A 16150-nucleotide genomic window follows, 5' to 3' on the forward strand; every position below is an offset into this window, starting at 1 on the left:
TGAGGCTAGCAGGCGGCTAGGCAGGTGCAGAGGCACGGCCAAGGCAAAGAGGCCTCATGTTGCCGGCAGGCGATAGAAACGTCAGATTTCGAATTGTGTCTATCCAGCGCACCCAACACGATGCCGAACGCATGTTGCAGCCTCGACCTCCAAACCATGAGAAAAACAGTAGCCGGAAACTCTCGGGCCTGGTAATCCGGGTCGTTGGCCAGATGGGAAGAGGTCAGCAGGGCCTCGCGGCCACTCCCAGGTCTGGTAACTGGGGCGTAGGCAAGGCGGGACGCGATCAGCAGGGAGCTCCGTGACCATCCTTCCAACGCTGCTCAGCCGTTCTTCTTCTAATGTATCACCGTGTTCTATTGCGAACGCACCCCATACATCCGTCGTCTTTCTCTCTTGTCTCTCATGCTGAGAGTTCTCCCTCCTGCCTGCCTGCCGGCAGGTAGGTTTTTCAATCTTGTCTTGTTTTATTAGAAGACATTAATGGGAGGTGAACACGTGGCATGCGTAGGTGAACGATGCCGAGCTGAAGCGCGAATTATTATTCTGAATTCCTATAATGTGTTTAAAAATTCAACAATGCAGCTGGCGCAACTGGAATCTTCCCTGAAGTGCAGTGCCGGGTTCATCTCAAACACAATATAAAAAATATTGTTTTGGTGCCATATTGCTTGACAAGTATAGCTGCCAAGCGGACAAAAATAATTGCGCCACAGATTTTGCTGCATGCTTCAGCACGGTATGCTAACACTATACACAATCAGCTAGTTTATCTGTCAAGCTACACGAAAGGAAATAAATATACATAACAGTTCTTGTGAACCAGGAAACATTGAACAAAAGCGAAAATGACAGGTAACTACTCAAAATCAAGTATTTATGCTTCTTCCACTGTACGCAGCAGGCGAAATAACTGTTCTTAATACCAAACGAAATGCCAGTGAAAACAGAATGATGTTCAAATATTGTCATTTCATATTTTTTGTTAATGTTTATAGCCTTTAATTACTTTTACTTTAATGCAGGACTCGGCCTCGATGATTTGCATGACTCTGACTCTAAAGGTAAGCATGTTTGAACGCTTTTAACATCCCTGTGTATTGAGTTGGATGCAGCCTCTGCCTAATTTTTCCTTTACTAAAATAATTTGTTGTCTAAAATGCCTCGATAGCCAAGCAAAGCACTTCTACCTAATCTCACCGAAAATGCGGCGGTGCCAAAATTTCGCAAATATCCTAACATGGCCTTTCGGCCCGCGCTGCGAACACACAGATCGCTATTAGTTTGCTTGAAGCAGTTGAAATGTGGATTTAATAGTTGATTGGAATGTCTAGTTCTGTCAGTAATTCGGGCACAGCAGGATCGGAATACCAGCAGCAGGGCACAGCTTCAGCGCGAGAGAGATGGACGCCGGAGACCAGCGATGGTGATGGCGATGCCGCAGCGTTGTTTCTTCTTCATCTTCTTTACATTTCCCCCGCGTTAAGAAGTCGCCATCCTGACGACTCACGGAGAAGAGACAACCAGAGGGTTGTAATACGGCGTGAGGCGGCTAACATGGACAACCTCACGGCCGCGGCGGCGGTGGTCGGAAGAAGGGGTGACTGGCTCGATGATGTAGTTAACAGGGGATGTGCGTTCCAAGATGCGATAAGGTCCGTGGTATTTCGTTTCTAGTTTGCTGGTGGCAGGAACGCATAGCCAAACGAAGCTGTCGGCCAGGAACGTCGGAGCAGGGGTATTGCTATCATGCTGATCTTTGCGATAGCCTTGAGTGTTGGAGGTAAACGTGCGAGCTAGCTGACGGCATTCCTCAGCCTTCTGTACAATATCGGACAAAGCACTGTACACAGAGGCATCTGGATGGTGTGGCAAAATTGTGTCCAGAGTATAAGATGGTTCATGGCCGTATAAGAGAAAGAAGGGCGAAAAACCAGTTGTTGCCTGGGTGGCAGTGTTGTACGCGAATGTTACGAATGGCAGTACCTGGTCCCAGTTGGAGCTCCCAGATTCAGATGCAACATACATTGCGAGCATGTCCCCAAGCGTACGGTTGAAACGCTCCGTGAGGCCGTTTGTTTGCGGGTTGTACGCGGTTGTAGCCCGATGTATCGATTTGCAAGACGACAGAAGCTCTTGGACTACTTCGGAAAGAAAGGCACGACCTCTATCCCCCAGTAGTTCGCGAGGGGCGCCGTGTCGAAGAATGAAGTGGTGCAGGAGAAAATGGGCTACCTCTCGGGCTGTCGCCGCGGGAAGTGCAGCAGTCTCCGCATAGCGGGTCGGGTGGTCGACGGCGAAGATGACCCATCGATTACCGCCGGCACTGCATGGTAGCGGAAAATAGAGGTCGATTCCCACACGATCAAACGGGCGAGCTGGACACGGTAAAGGCTGGAGAGGGCCAGCGGGGTGGCTAGAAATCTTGCGTTGTTGACAGGCGGTACAAGAGCGAATGTAACGACGTACGAAACTGTACATTCCGCGCCAGTAATTCAGTTCAGTTCAGGCGTTCAGTCGTGTCCGACTCTTCGTGACCCTATGGACCATGTCACGCGACGCTTTATGGTCTCTCACTATCTTCTTAACATCACGTAACTTCATCTGCAATGCCTCGAGAATGCCATCTAACCATCGCGTTCGCTGCCTACCCCTTCTCCGGCGACCCTCAACCTTTCCCAACATCAAATCTTTCTCCAGCGACTCCTCTCTTCTCACCAGATGACCAAAGTAGCTGAGCTTTAACTTTAGAATTTGACCCTCCAATGAGCAGTCAGGGTTTATGGTCGACAAATGCGACTGATTTGATCTTCTGGCAGTCCAAGGAACTCTTAAGAGTCTTCGCCAGCACCACAAGTCAAACGCGTCAATTCTTCGGCGGTCAGCCTTTTTCACAGTCCAACTCTCGCATCCATACATCACAACTGGAAAGACCATAGCACGGGTTATACGGATCTTGGTTGGTTTTCAGTACGCCGGCATGAGCGCATTGCGGGTCAGTGTGATGGTGGGCACAAGCCTCGGAGCGGAGGTGGCGCGGAATGACAAGAAGCCATTTTCTGCCATCTGAGTTGTAGTTCTTTCGGTAGAGCAGGCCGTCCCGAATGGTAAAATGGGAGGCCTGTCGGCGGAGTGCCCGAGGATGCATAGCCGCTGAAGTAGTGCCAAGGACATCCAGCTGGTTAGAAACCCAAGGATCTTGTCGTTGCTCGAAAGGCATATCCTCAATGGTGAGTGCTGACAAAGAGGCTTGAGGAGGGAATGATGAGTTAGGCGAAATCACCGGTGACCGAGAAAGAGCATCGGCGTCAGAGTGCTTGCGGCCAGAGCGGTGCACTACACGGATGTCGTATTCCTGAAGCCTGAGAGCCCAGCGCCCGAGACGGCCAGACGGATCCTTGAGAGACGCGAGCCAGCAGAGCGCGTGATGATCTCTAACTACATCGAAGGAGTGGCCATATAAGTAAGGGCGGAACTTCGTTATAGCCCACACGATTGCTAAGCACTCCTTTTCGGTAACGGAGTAGTTGGTCTCGGCTTTGGTAAGAGCACGGCTTGCGTAGGCGATAACGTATTCGGAGAAGCCAGGCTTGCGCTGGGCGAGGACGGCGCCAAGGCCGACACCGCTGGCATCGGTGTGAAGTTCTGTACGTGCAGTAGGGTCATAATGGCGAAGGATTGGCGGTGACGTCAGAACATTGCGCAGCGTCTCGAATGCATCATCGCAGGCTGGTGACAAAGAGGGGAGGTTAGGGGCGCCTTTCAAGAGCTGTGTAAGGGGGGCTATGATGGTCGCGAAATTACGAACAAAACGATGAAAGTACGAGCAGAGGCCCACGAAGCTTCGCAGTTGTTTCAAAGTGGTCGGTTTTGGAAAGTCAGCAACGCCGCAGAGTTTCTCAGGATCAGGCAGAACTCCATCTTTGCACACAATATGTCCGAGTATTGTGAGCTGGCGGGCACCGAAGCGGCACTTTTTGAGGTTCAGTTGAAGACCGGCGCGGGTTAGGCAGGTGAATCCGGGTCTAACCACAACCGCATTCTCAGCGAATGGTGGGAAAAGGTAGACCATCCTCACGGATATGAATCCACCGGGTTAACCAGACTGCGGTTGACACACCTTCCTCCCCTGTCTGTTTGGATTGTCATGGGAGTGAAAACCTGTAAAATCAACGTATGCAGTTTAACCTACCCCGCACCTCCACCAAGTGAAATGTGGATTTCATAGTTGATTGGAATGTCTAGCGCTGGCAGTAATTCGGGCACAGCAGGATCGGAATACCAGCCGCAGGGCACAGCTTCAGCGCAAGAGAGATGGGCGCCGGAGGCCAGCGATGGTGATGGCGATGCCGCAGCGTTGTTTCTTCTTCATCTTCTTTACACAGTCTTTATCCTTCATCTCTTGTTGTGACAAACAGCCAACGCTAAGGAGCGTCATACATAGCCTGCGCTTAGCAAATAATTGAAACAAACACACACTGACTTTGCTTTCAAATCAAATCTTTGGCACCCACATGTTACGGCTTCAATAGTTTAAGGGACACGCCATACCCGGTCGTAAGAACGAGGCAGTCTAGTCTGAATGATTGAAGCAAGCCGGGGCAAAATATACGACAACACACAGGTGGTCAACGAATCGTGAAATATGGTGAAGAAGTAATAGAAAAATATTGTGTGTGCGAGTGTCTTGGGCAGGGGGAGGGTGGTGTACGGGAAGAGGTCATTCGCATCGAAAGCGCTCCAAAGTGCAGAGAATGTAAAGATCCCTAGTTAAGAGACAAGAAAGCAGAAAACAAAAAGGGAAGCTGAAAGGAGAGAAGACCAGAAAACGACCAAATGAGGACGTTCTTGCGAAAATAGAAGTAATAAGTAGAGTAATAAAAATTTCCACGGGCACTAGCAGCTATACTTATGTATACTAATGCCGACGCGTTATACGCCCGCGGGGGAAACGTGCTAGAAACTTATTACCGTTTTTCCTACTAGATATTTTGTTTGGCGGGTGTGTTCTTGTGTTAGTTTAGGAATACAGTGATTCAAGCACTGATTCAAATCAAGCAATTCTTGATTTAGTGAATTCAAGCATTCACTAAAAATGGCGTCCTCTCAGTCGCCTATTGGTCTTTTGCTCAATAAATGATGTCATAGATTTTCCTTCAGATGTGCGATCGACGTCGTATGTTTTGTAAAACTCTAGGACATAACAACGCGGACAGCATTTTCTCGTAACGGGATTTGTGAGAATGCCACCATTAGCCATACGACACTAAATATTAGGATGAGCATTATGTGTGATTACTATGCTATTGCGCACTACGATTGGCAGCTGTGACTCAAGGCGTAGCAAGAAGCCTGGACGGGAGATGAATATTAACGGAAACTTGTCTCTGAAGAACATTGCTACTGTTTTATAAGACTGCACAACAGTAATTGATTAGAGTGCTCCCTGAACCCTTGTAATGCTTTTCTAGTTTTAGCTATTGGATTCGAGCAAAGAAAAACTTCTAGTTCAAGTTTTTAGGTCTGCAATCTTAAATATGATATCAATCCTATCCATATCTTGAGAATAATTGCCACAAAATGGAAGATGAAGAAAGGACAGCGAACATGACCGATGGCGATGGTAGGTGACATTTAATGAAAGATGGCTGATCTAGCGTGAGCGAGCCTGCCCACGCTAGTTCCCGCTTCTTCTTCATCGCCCGTAAAACTACTCGAGGCCAACAAGCGATCGTCCCGATCGGTGGCCGAAGAAGTCAATGTCGATCAAATTTATGACATGACAATGATGTGTGGGTTGATAAAGTTAGAAGAGAAAGAAAGTAACGGCTTGCCGCCATGATGACCGATGAAGCCTGGCCCAGGAAGCGTTTCTGCAATGGTCGTAGGGATTTGACGGCTGGGTCCCAGGGGCACATCAAACGGCACTGCGGGGGTGATGTCTTCACGTGTAGTCGGCGGGCTCTTCGTCTGACCGGCGCCTCGGGTCGGTTGTGTTCTTTAGTCGGGTCGGTCGTTCGCTGTCTTTTGATGTGTTCTCGAGTGCTCGTGGCGTATCGGGTCGATGGGGTCTTTACGTCGGGTTACTCTTCATTTTTCGTATCTTGTAGTCAGAGCTGGGGAGTGGACGGGTGGTGGAGAACGGCGATGACGCGTTGGTTCCGGTGGCTGGGGAACCACCAGGCGATGCATCATTCCAAGAACCCCCTGCCGACAACGCAATAAGACACAGGACGCTTCCAGGATCATCCGGGCTAGGATGATGAGTGATGCTAATGTCCCCCGCCACTCTATCAAAATGTTAGGGGGCGGCAAGCCTATGAAGGAGACGGAACATGACCGATGGCGATGGTATAAAACTTTTAATGAAAGATCGCTGACCTAGCGCGAGCGCGCCTGTTAACGTCAATGCCCCGTTCTTCTCCATCGCCCGTAACAATATCAAGGAGAGTGCAGATGTTTGTGTCGCGCACATCGAAATCAGAGCAAAGGACCTTACCGTTTGCTGAGACGTTATAATTTTTCCCTCAACCTCTTAATGGCTGCCGTTGAGAAGAAAAATTAGTCGGAATAGCAGCTAAGCAAATGTCCTTTGTACTAGTTAGGAAGGTAAATAAATTAAGTTCCTAAAATACAGTGCCAGGTACTGCTACTCTCGCAGACGCACCGGCGCCTGAGCCAACACATAGGAGGCGGGCGGTTAGTTGTAGTACTGCCAATTTTTTATGCGCTTCTTCTTTCTTGTCGATCTGCGTTTAAACGAGGAAGCGTCAGCGCAACGACGCGGTCACTATCTCCCAGGGCAATGTCGATTGTTTACTGCGAGGTAGTCTGGTTCTGCGTGTACATGTTTTTGAAGGGGGCGTCATCTTGGGATAAATTTCTATATTTGAAATGCGCTTCCGTTCATCCATATGCTGCTGCGGATGTAATATATATAAAAAGCTTCGGCAATTTATGATCTAGAAAAGTTTATAACAAAAGAAGATAATGTGGCTTGACATGTAATAAGGCGGAAGCACGCATTTGTAATTTTGTGCATGATCCAGGCCTCGTGAGACGTTGCCAATAATAACAGCAGTAAAGCAGAAAGAAATGCAAAAAAGCAAACTGGTTATCTGAAGAGGCTTTGCAAATAGCTGAGGAAAGGAGGATGGAAAAAGGTATGGGGGAAAGAGAAAGATACAAGGTTCTCAATGCGGATTTTCAGAAAATAGCAAGGAGAGATAAGAATGCCTTCCTGAACATACAGTGTCAAGAAGTTGAGGACAACAGCCAATTAAGGAACACAAGACCTCTGTATAAGACAATCAAAGATATCAAAGGAACCTTCTGTGCTAAGCTGGGAGTGATAAAGGACAAACGAGGCAAGGACCTCACTGAAGCCTCAGAGATAAAGAAGAGGTGGCAAGGAATACACAGAAGAACTGCACAAGAGGACCCGGATGTGCAAACCCAACATAGGACGGTTGTGATTACTGATCTCGAGCCGGGCATCCTGAAGAGTGAAGTTGAATGGGCCTTAGCTAGCCTTGCTAAGAACAAAGCTAGCGGAATTGATGGTATTCCAGCTGAGTTGCTTCAAAAACTCAACCACGACGCTGTTAACACACTGCATACATTATGTAAAAATATTTGGACAACCCTGCAGTGGCCACAGGATTGGAGGAGGTCAGTTTACATCCCCATTCCAAAGAAAGGCAGTGCCAAAGATTGTTCCAACTACCGCACGATCGCGCTTATTTCGCATGCTAGCAAGGTGATGTTAAAAATCCTGCAAGGTAGGCTGCAGCAGTATGTGGATCGGGAGCTTCCGGACGTGCACGCTGGGTTTCGCAAGGGCAGAGGAACTAGAGACCAAATTGCCAACCTTCGCTGGATCATGGAAAAAGCAAGAGAGTTCCAGAAACCCATTTACTTCTGCTTTATTGATTATGCGAAAGCGTTTGACTGCGTAGATCACAGCAGATTGTGGCAAGCTCTCTAAAAGATGGGAGTTCCAATTCACCTCATCTGTCTCCTCAGGAACCTTTATGAAGGGCAAGAGGCCACAGTCAGAACTGGGCATGGTCTTACTGATTGGTTTCCGATTGAGAAAGGGGTGAGGCAAGGCTGCATACTGTCACCCTGCCTATTTAACCTATATGCAGAGTGCCTCATGAGGAAGGCCGGTCTGGACGAGTCTTCAGCTTGATTGAAGATTGCTGGAAAACGTATCAACAACCTTAGATATGCGGATGATACCACTTTAATGGCAGAAAGTGAAGTGGAATTCAAGACACTTCTGATGCGCGTACAAGAAGAGAGTGAGAAGTTTGGGCTTAAACTGAACTTTAAAAAGATGAAGATCATGGCGTCTTGCCCTATCAAGTCCTGGAGCATCAATGGACAAAAAGTGGAAGCTGTGACAGATTTTCTGTTCTTGGGCGCCAAGATTACCTCGGAAGGAGACTGCAGCCATGAAATTAGGAGACGCCTGCTTCTGGGAAAGAGAGCAATGGTTAGCCTTGACCGCCTAGTAAAGAGCAGAGACATTAGTCTGCCAACCAAGATCCGTATAACCCGTGCTATGGTCTTTCCAGTTGTGATGTATGGATGCGAGAGTTGGACTGTGAAAAAGGCTGACCGCCGAAGAATTGACGCGTTTGAATTGTGGTGCTGGCGAAGACTCTTAAGAGTTCCTTGGACTGCCAGAAGATCAAATCAGTCGATATTGTCAACCATAAACCCTGACTGCTCATTGGAGGGTCAAATTCTAAAGTTAAAGCTCAGCTACTTTGGTCATCTGATGAGAAAAGAGGAGTCGCTGGAGAAAGATTTGATGTTGGGAAAGGTTGAGGGTCGCCGGAGAAGGGGTAGGCAGCGAACGCGATGGTTAGATGGCATTCTCGAGGCATTGCAGATGAAGCTATGTGATGTTAAGAAGATAGTGAGAGACCGGAAAGCGTGGCTTGACATGGTCCATAGGGTCACGAAGAGTCGGACACGACTGAACGCCTGAACTGATTATCTCAGAGGCGTTTCTTTAGCAACAGGCAATGGGAAAGCGTTCTCCAATCAAGGATGAACTGCCGAGACTGAACTGCCGTTCTCAAAAAGCTAATAGCAGATAACGTATGTAAGGAGTTGACCTTGAAAATCAGAGGTTTTGTTTTCCAGTGGTGAATTTAATTTCGTGAAACAGGCGGATGGATGCAATCTCGCAAACTTTATTGATAATTTGTTCAAAATAATCTCTTCCAAATTGATTCAAATTCTGATAGCGTGCTCCTTTTGGTTCCAGATTGGAGTTGAAAAATTGTTCTTTGTTTCCTGGAGTGCTGTCTCTGTCACCCTATTGCGATAATAGTCTGTGCAGGCGTCATAGCGTATTTACACCACATATTTTCTTCAATATAACGAATGCTTTTTAAAATAAGTAATTGTAATAATTAGCCAGTTTTTGTGAATTTAATTTTTTAGTTTTTGAAAATTCTACAACCACTAATAACAAGCCTTTTGGTGCAGAACATGGCCCTGAGAATAACACCGAAGCTGGCTCTGGAGGTACGCATGCTTGCATGCTTGCAATGTGACAGTTCAGTGTTTGACACATCAATAGCAACATTTTCCGCTTCCTTAGTACTGCGCGCTAATTATGTCTTCACATAAAAGAATAATCTCTGTAACTACTTCTAGGAACACTAGAGGGGCACTAAGCTTTACGTAATGATTCACAGGTGTGTTTCTGACGCGCATTTGGGGACGTATAAAATACTTTTTTTTTCTACTTGCTGAGGTCTAGAGTCTTCATCACTGCGTTTTTCCTTTAAACTGTAAATTAGGGGTAGGCGTCGTTGCTTACGATCAGAAATAATTGTCGCAACAAGTATTAAAGGACCGTTGCTATTAAAGGAGCAAAAGACACACCTGTGATTCCCATTTCATGCAACCACATGCTATGTTGCCATTCGTATTACAAACCCTGGCCTATCGGCCGTGCTGTTTAGGCCGTCCAACGTCGAAGACCGAAGCAGGCAGGAGAGCGACTATAGTGATCTCATTTACGTTGATCTCAGGTCAAATAAAAAACAAAAAACAAAATAGAAACTCTGAAAAAGATAACCGGCAAAACCGGCGGAGTCGCCTACAGAGGAAGGTTGTATGGGTCCGTCCTGAAACCGAATTTACATTAAATACCAGAAAGAAAAGAACGAGCGTATAAGGAGCATTGCGGCGTAATTCTGTCTTCTCAACGGCTGGGTCCCGCAACTTCCTTCTCCTCACTGGTTTCCTCTCAGGGGGTAAATGACGATAGTTGCCGAAAGATGTCTCTGAACGCATGGCCACCAGTTCATCATCATCATCATCATCATCATCAGGTAACATACACTCAATGAAGGCAGGCAATGATTACGATGAAGGTGATTAGTGTTACCATTGTCATGCCATCACCTCGTTGATCTGTTCATGGCTGGTTTTGCTGCTATTAAAAAATAAAAGCAGTACATATTGTAACCTAAAGGGAAACACTCCCCAGGAATGAGCTTGGTAGCTTTTTATAGTGGCGGTGAAAAAAATAAAAAAAAATGAAAGAAAAAAGTTATTACAGGATTTGAACAGATGTTTTATGCGCTGAGTGCTAGTGTAAGTAGTATGAATCCATAGCGCCGTTGAAGCAACGATTACGGCAAGCTGTAAACCAGCTATTATTCATTTTTACAATATTTCCGCAATCTGTCGCCAGGTGACGCTGCTCAGAGGATCCTACCGTTGAGGGAACGGAATCACGCAGCATTGCGAAGAGGTGGCGTGTGCAGGCTCTCGCAAGCAAATTTAGCTGGCTTTCGACACTCGTTCTTAGGCAACAATACCTTGCTGATGGCAATAAAAATATGTCCGTGGTGCATTGCTTGTTCTGTAGTTTGTTTAGAAAGCTACACTAGGATAGCAGAAGCCAGTTTTGTTCGTACCTATTATAGCTACAGGTACGCATGCACCGTAAATCTGGCATCGAGCTGCACCGTTCTGCGACTGCGCCGACTCGTGACATCACGCGCCTTATTATGCAGCCTCACTTCGCATGCTCAAGCCACTGGCGGGTACCGCGAGCTGGGCATAGTCTCCTTACACGATTCTGGCTCCGTACCATTACGTGCCTAACTGGGCAGCGGTGCATATAAGCCTGAGTGTGTGCTCTTGAGCTGCGCAGTCTCCTTATATGCATCCGAGTCCTTACCAACACGTGACTAACTGCGCAACGGCGCATACAAACGCCAGTGTGCGCTTGGAAGCCAGATGCGCCCTGGCCAGGTAAATATTCAGATATCAGAACTATCAGAAAATTTAACTGTAAGTGTGTAGTCAGAGAGCATGCACGAACGTTACAATTAGTTGTGTCTACGCAGAAAACTAAAATATGCCCCTTTCGCCGTTAAACTCGACGTTTATCGCACATTCGTTCACCCTGTCATATGAACGCAGCAATCGTGTTCAACCTGTGCTGTGAAAAAGATATTGCCGTGCTGGAGTGCATACTATGACTCGTCTCCAGATTTATTTCGGACTCTTACGTCATCAGTAACTCCAAATACGTAATTCCAAGCCACACCAAGCAGGACTAGTATTTTCTTGCATTTGCTCTATCATGAGAAAATTGGTTTGCCAAAAGACAAATGTTGCCTTCTCCCACCTTAAAATTTCGCCTCGCATCGACCATATTAAAGTCATATGGTCGTTTCATGCAAGAACTGAATTCTTAAAAAAAAAAATCTTTTTTCCCCAATCCATCGCGCAAAGAAATTATCTCCATGCCATACGTAAAGCTCACTTATGTTGTCACCCGTAACTTCTCTATAAAGAAGCTGTTTCTGCAACCCTCCTGCTTGGGCAGCGACGGTGTCTGTGGTTTTGTGAAATTAATGAAATAAAATATCCTCAGCAATACGGCAGGTGGAAATTTCGGCTTGGTTTGGTTTTGGGGGGTTTAACGTCCAAATGTGACTCAAGCTTTGAGAGAAGCCTTAGTAGAGGGGCTATAGAAATTTTTATCCCCTGCGTTGGCCGCATAATACAGCACATCGCACAGTACATCACACCGCACACAAGCGCCTTGCGTTTTGTCTCTGTTAAAAAGCAGCAGCTGCGGCCGGGATTCCATCCCGTCCTCTTGGGCAAAGTAGTTGAGCGCCCTAACCACAGCAGCACCAATGCTGGGAATGGAAGCTTTCGTTAAATGCCATATTTAAGAAATTGGAAAAAAAATATTCTTAAACGTATAATAATGCCAAATGTTTGTTTCAGTAGCATTGTTTAAAGGCCGCCAAAAAATGAAGCACAAATGCCATTATCTGCAGAAACATCAGCGCTTTGGCATCATTCACAATTAACTAGTTTTTCTCTTCCTCACTGAGTTAAACAAAAAGCAAAGTGTTTTTTTTTTGTACAAATTTCGCACACTGTAAACATATCTTTTACGGTGCAGTATTGGGCATTGAGGACCGCCCAGACGCAACTACTGAAGGTAAGCACGTTTGCTGATTCAATGCAACCTTTCAAAACGTTTGGCGCACTCTTTGCCGCGTTTTGTACTTTACTGTACTTTACCTTTGTTCTTTGTACTTTACCGCAGTCGTGGCCTAGTGGTTAGGGCGTCCGTCTCGGCTGCGGGAGGTGGTTCGTTCGAAACCCGCCGCCGGACACCCACCGGTAAAAATGGGTACAAGCGTCCCCCGGCCTGGCGCCCGGCTCTCACAGGGGTGTGCGCTTGGAAGAGGCTCCGCAAACCCCGCTGCGCTCCTTCTGGGGCAAAATAGTTTCGAACATTCAGCCTGCAAAGGTGGTTCGAGTTACCGTGTTTCACGGGGTTCAAAACTGAAAACGAGTCGTGTCCTGCACACGCGAAAACTCAGAAAATGCCTTGTTTCAAGTGCGAAACGCTTTAAGCCAGCGTGTCGAAAGACGTAAAGGTTCACTGTCACTGATGAAGTTCACTTCTCAGAGATCACTGCAGTCCCACGGCAAGTCCGGATTTCCGGCCTGTCTGACTTTGCGAGACTAATGATCTATTTTTGTGCCTCCACCGACCACTGAAAACGTGTTATTTTATTTATTTTCTTAGTCTGATAAGTGTTTCTCAACTGTTCAATTTGTGCTGTGTCACAGGCGTTCGGATTCACAGTTGGCTGTCGTTGTATTTGATGGTCTGCCTTCTTCCTCATCAATTTGTTCCCTAAAAACCCAAATGAAAGTTTCGTCTGAAATCTCAAGTTCGAGGAGTAATTTCCTAGCAAACCTAAAGCGACTTTCCTATGAAAAAAATAACCCTTTCTTTAATCAATTTTCCCCGCTTATTTTATGGCGTCATTCAATTTACTCAGACCATGTACGGACCAGTCGGTTGAAACCTGTACAGTGCCAACGATGGCAACATGAACAGTACTGCTGCACAGTGCAGTAGTGATCTCCGACTGCCCAGAGCCAACAAAGAAACCATTTTGCAGATTGTTGCGTGGGAAGTAACCTCATAGACGCATTGTCCATGCAGTAAGATACAGGAGTGCCGCCTCCACTGTTGGGAAAGGCGAATTTTTGCGACATCAAAGAATGCTTTGTGGTGATTCCGATATATGGGGTTCAGATTTGTCATCGACTTCATCGACTAGGGAGGGTGCCTGGATGCGCGCGACTCCCTCCGCCTAGCGCGCATAGATGCACCCCCTGATCGACGCTGGCGTAGCGTTCCGCCGCTGGTCCTCTGCTGTGGCGGTTCCGTGGCGCTGCGTCCGTCGTCTCCTTGGTGTCATGCATCAACGGGGGCATATAACTATGAAAATGGCGTTCCTCATTTCGGTAGTAAACATGTACTGGTGTATCGTCCTTTGCCGGCGTCACCGCTCGCATGCAGCCCTTGCAACCACGTTTGTCGTTTGCTTCATACAGCTTGCCTGCGGCGCCCCGCTGGCGACATCATGTATGTGCAAGTTCCCATGCATACAACGCGTTTCACTTTCTCTGTCTTTTCTCTTGCACTCTATGGAGAGCTGTCCGGTAAGTTGTATTCCTAGTATTAGATTGCAAGCAACGCACGGTTTTTTTTTTCTTTTACGATACCGTGATTCACAACTAACGACAAAACTTCATCACTTACCTTGTGGTTTATATAGGTTTATATACATGAGCATTGAAATAACGGTGCACAGTATCTGCCTCCCACCCGTCTTCACGTCGTACGCCGCACCGCCTCTATACTGGTGATCTCGTGGAATGGCTTGTCGTCTGTATGTTCCTTTAAATTCATGCTCTCGGGTACACGCAGGCGACAAAAAATGAAAAAGCACTGAAGAATGTGCATTGAAGTAATCCGAAAACACGGATGCTGCTTTTGGTTGCTGCCGTTGCTTCTATATGCTTAATTCACTTCACGTTTACCAATTTTTGTCTTCGGTACTTTCAGTCTGCGCACCAATCCCTTCCTATGCCATTTATCAGCTTTACCGGCGGTTGCGAGACGTCCCATCCTCTATGTCACATTAATTCACTTCTTGTTTATTCATCTTCGCATTTAGTACTTCCAAATTGTGCGCTAATTCCTTCCTATGCCCTTTTTCGTCTCATTTCAGGCTGCGTGACGTCTCATCTTTGATGTCTGTCTGATTGACTGACTTAATTAACTATTTTAGTCCTTGGTACATTGAATTGGCGCGCCAATTCCTTCCTATGCCCTTTTATGGCTCGACTTCAGGTTGCGTGACGTCAGCCTAATTGACTTATTTGTTTGACTGTTTAGAATTTCTTACATATGTGCGCTACCCTAATTGGCTGACTTAACTATTTTAGTATTTGATGCAATCTAATGTGGCGCCAAGCCATTGGCTAATGAGACCATTTTCTTCTCTACTTTTATATTTTTCCCTGTGAATTATGACCTGATTACTTATTGGCATCATTATTTTTCGGACACAACATTACGTCACCCTCTATCGATTGACACCACTCATTAACCTTTACCGGACTGGGCCTCAAGAGCTCTCCTAGCCACGCTACTGCCCATGTATATCGGCTGGTGACGATCACGGTCGTGGCGCTGTTTTTATATATAAAGAGCATTACTCCACAAACACACAACATGGGTTAAAAACGAGGCGATTTCGGGTTGCGTGATCCATTAAAAATCAGGCTTGTGCAGCAAAACTTCCATTCTCAGAAGCTACTCCTACACTTGGGCTTGTGTCGTGAAAACATCAATAACACTCGCAACGGCTTCTCGAAAATACTGTCATATTTTCCTTGCATCAATGTCTGCATACCTGAAAGCCATTCTAGATCGCCAGATACTGTGCAGGTCCAATGACATGATTATGTCCAGCGGTAGCCCATCACCATTTTCAATTGGAAGAAATAAAATTCCGAATACATCCTAGGGTAGGTGTTTTTTAATTGTTCGTTATGGAATATCCAAGTAGATAAAGGCTTCCAAACAGTCTAAGAAAACGTGTTCGATAGTTTCCGGCTTGCAGCATATGAAGCAGGGATTTTCCCAAGGTACAAAAAACTTCATTTCTAAGTAATGTTCTTTATTCGAAAGTCTGAGTATAAAGTTAGCAATAAAGAAAAAAACGGGCGTGTCGCAGTTAGTTAAAGCGCTAGGGAGGAGATCAAAGGGAGAGAGGTTCGATTCGCGGTTGAGGAGGAGTCGCACACCTCTTAAGCGTTGCAGGGCAACACTGGCAGAGCATGGCGAGGGGGGGGGGGGGGCGCCCCGGATTCCTTTTTGTTAAACATGGTATTTATTGCCTGAAACAATATGCTATGTGCATCGAATATGTACAAATTATTTAGAAAAGAGTATGAAATCAACGCGATACACAATATGATACACCAAGTGAAGGTCCTAATACGAGGCAGTGTAGAGCACATCAATAAAAGTGGTTGCGACCGCGGTTCCATGTCAGTCTGTGCACGCAATTCTCTTTAATGAAGAATCATCCTGCAGAAGTGATATTTTGTAGAAACATCAGATTCACAATTTCTGTCTATCATGCTCGTTTTCCATAGGCTGTGTAACCCAGTTAGAAAGAACATGTTTAAAGGCTTACCAACAAATCACAATGCAGTGACATATGTAGAGAATGCGGTGTCAAATCAAGTATTTTTTTTCAATGTGCACTGC

General features: G+C 46.4%; 1 protein-coding gene across 25 annotated transcripts in view; it reads left to right on the forward strand.

Annotated features, from left to right (window-relative positions):
* LOC146195028 (uncharacterized) overlaps positions 1-16150 on the forward strand; it is a 413834-nt gene that overhangs the window by 272439 nt on the left and 125245 nt on the right. For 18 of the 25 annotated variants that reach the window (XM_084597638.1, XM_084597655.1, XM_084597631.1 and 15 more), the window contains 3 exons: positions 1026-1064; positions 9508-9546; positions 12464-12502. In XM_084597638.1, the coding sequence (XP_084453764.1) occupies positions 1026-1064; positions 9508-9546; positions 12464-12502 (117 nt within the window). The remainder of the gene's footprint in view (positions 1-1025; positions 1065-9507; positions 9547-12463; positions 12503-16150) is intronic. The other 7 variants (XM_084597652.1, XM_084597636.1, XM_084597647.1 and 4 more) reach the window with 3 other exon arrangements.

The sequence above is a fragment of the Amblyomma maculatum genome, chromosome 3, assembly GCF_055883805.1.
Source record: "Amblyomma maculatum isolate TAMU_Amacu chromosome 3, ASM5588380v1, whole genome shotgun sequence".
NCBI lineage: Eukaryota > Metazoa > Arthropoda > Arachnida > Ixodida > Ixodidae > Amblyomma > Amblyomma maculatum.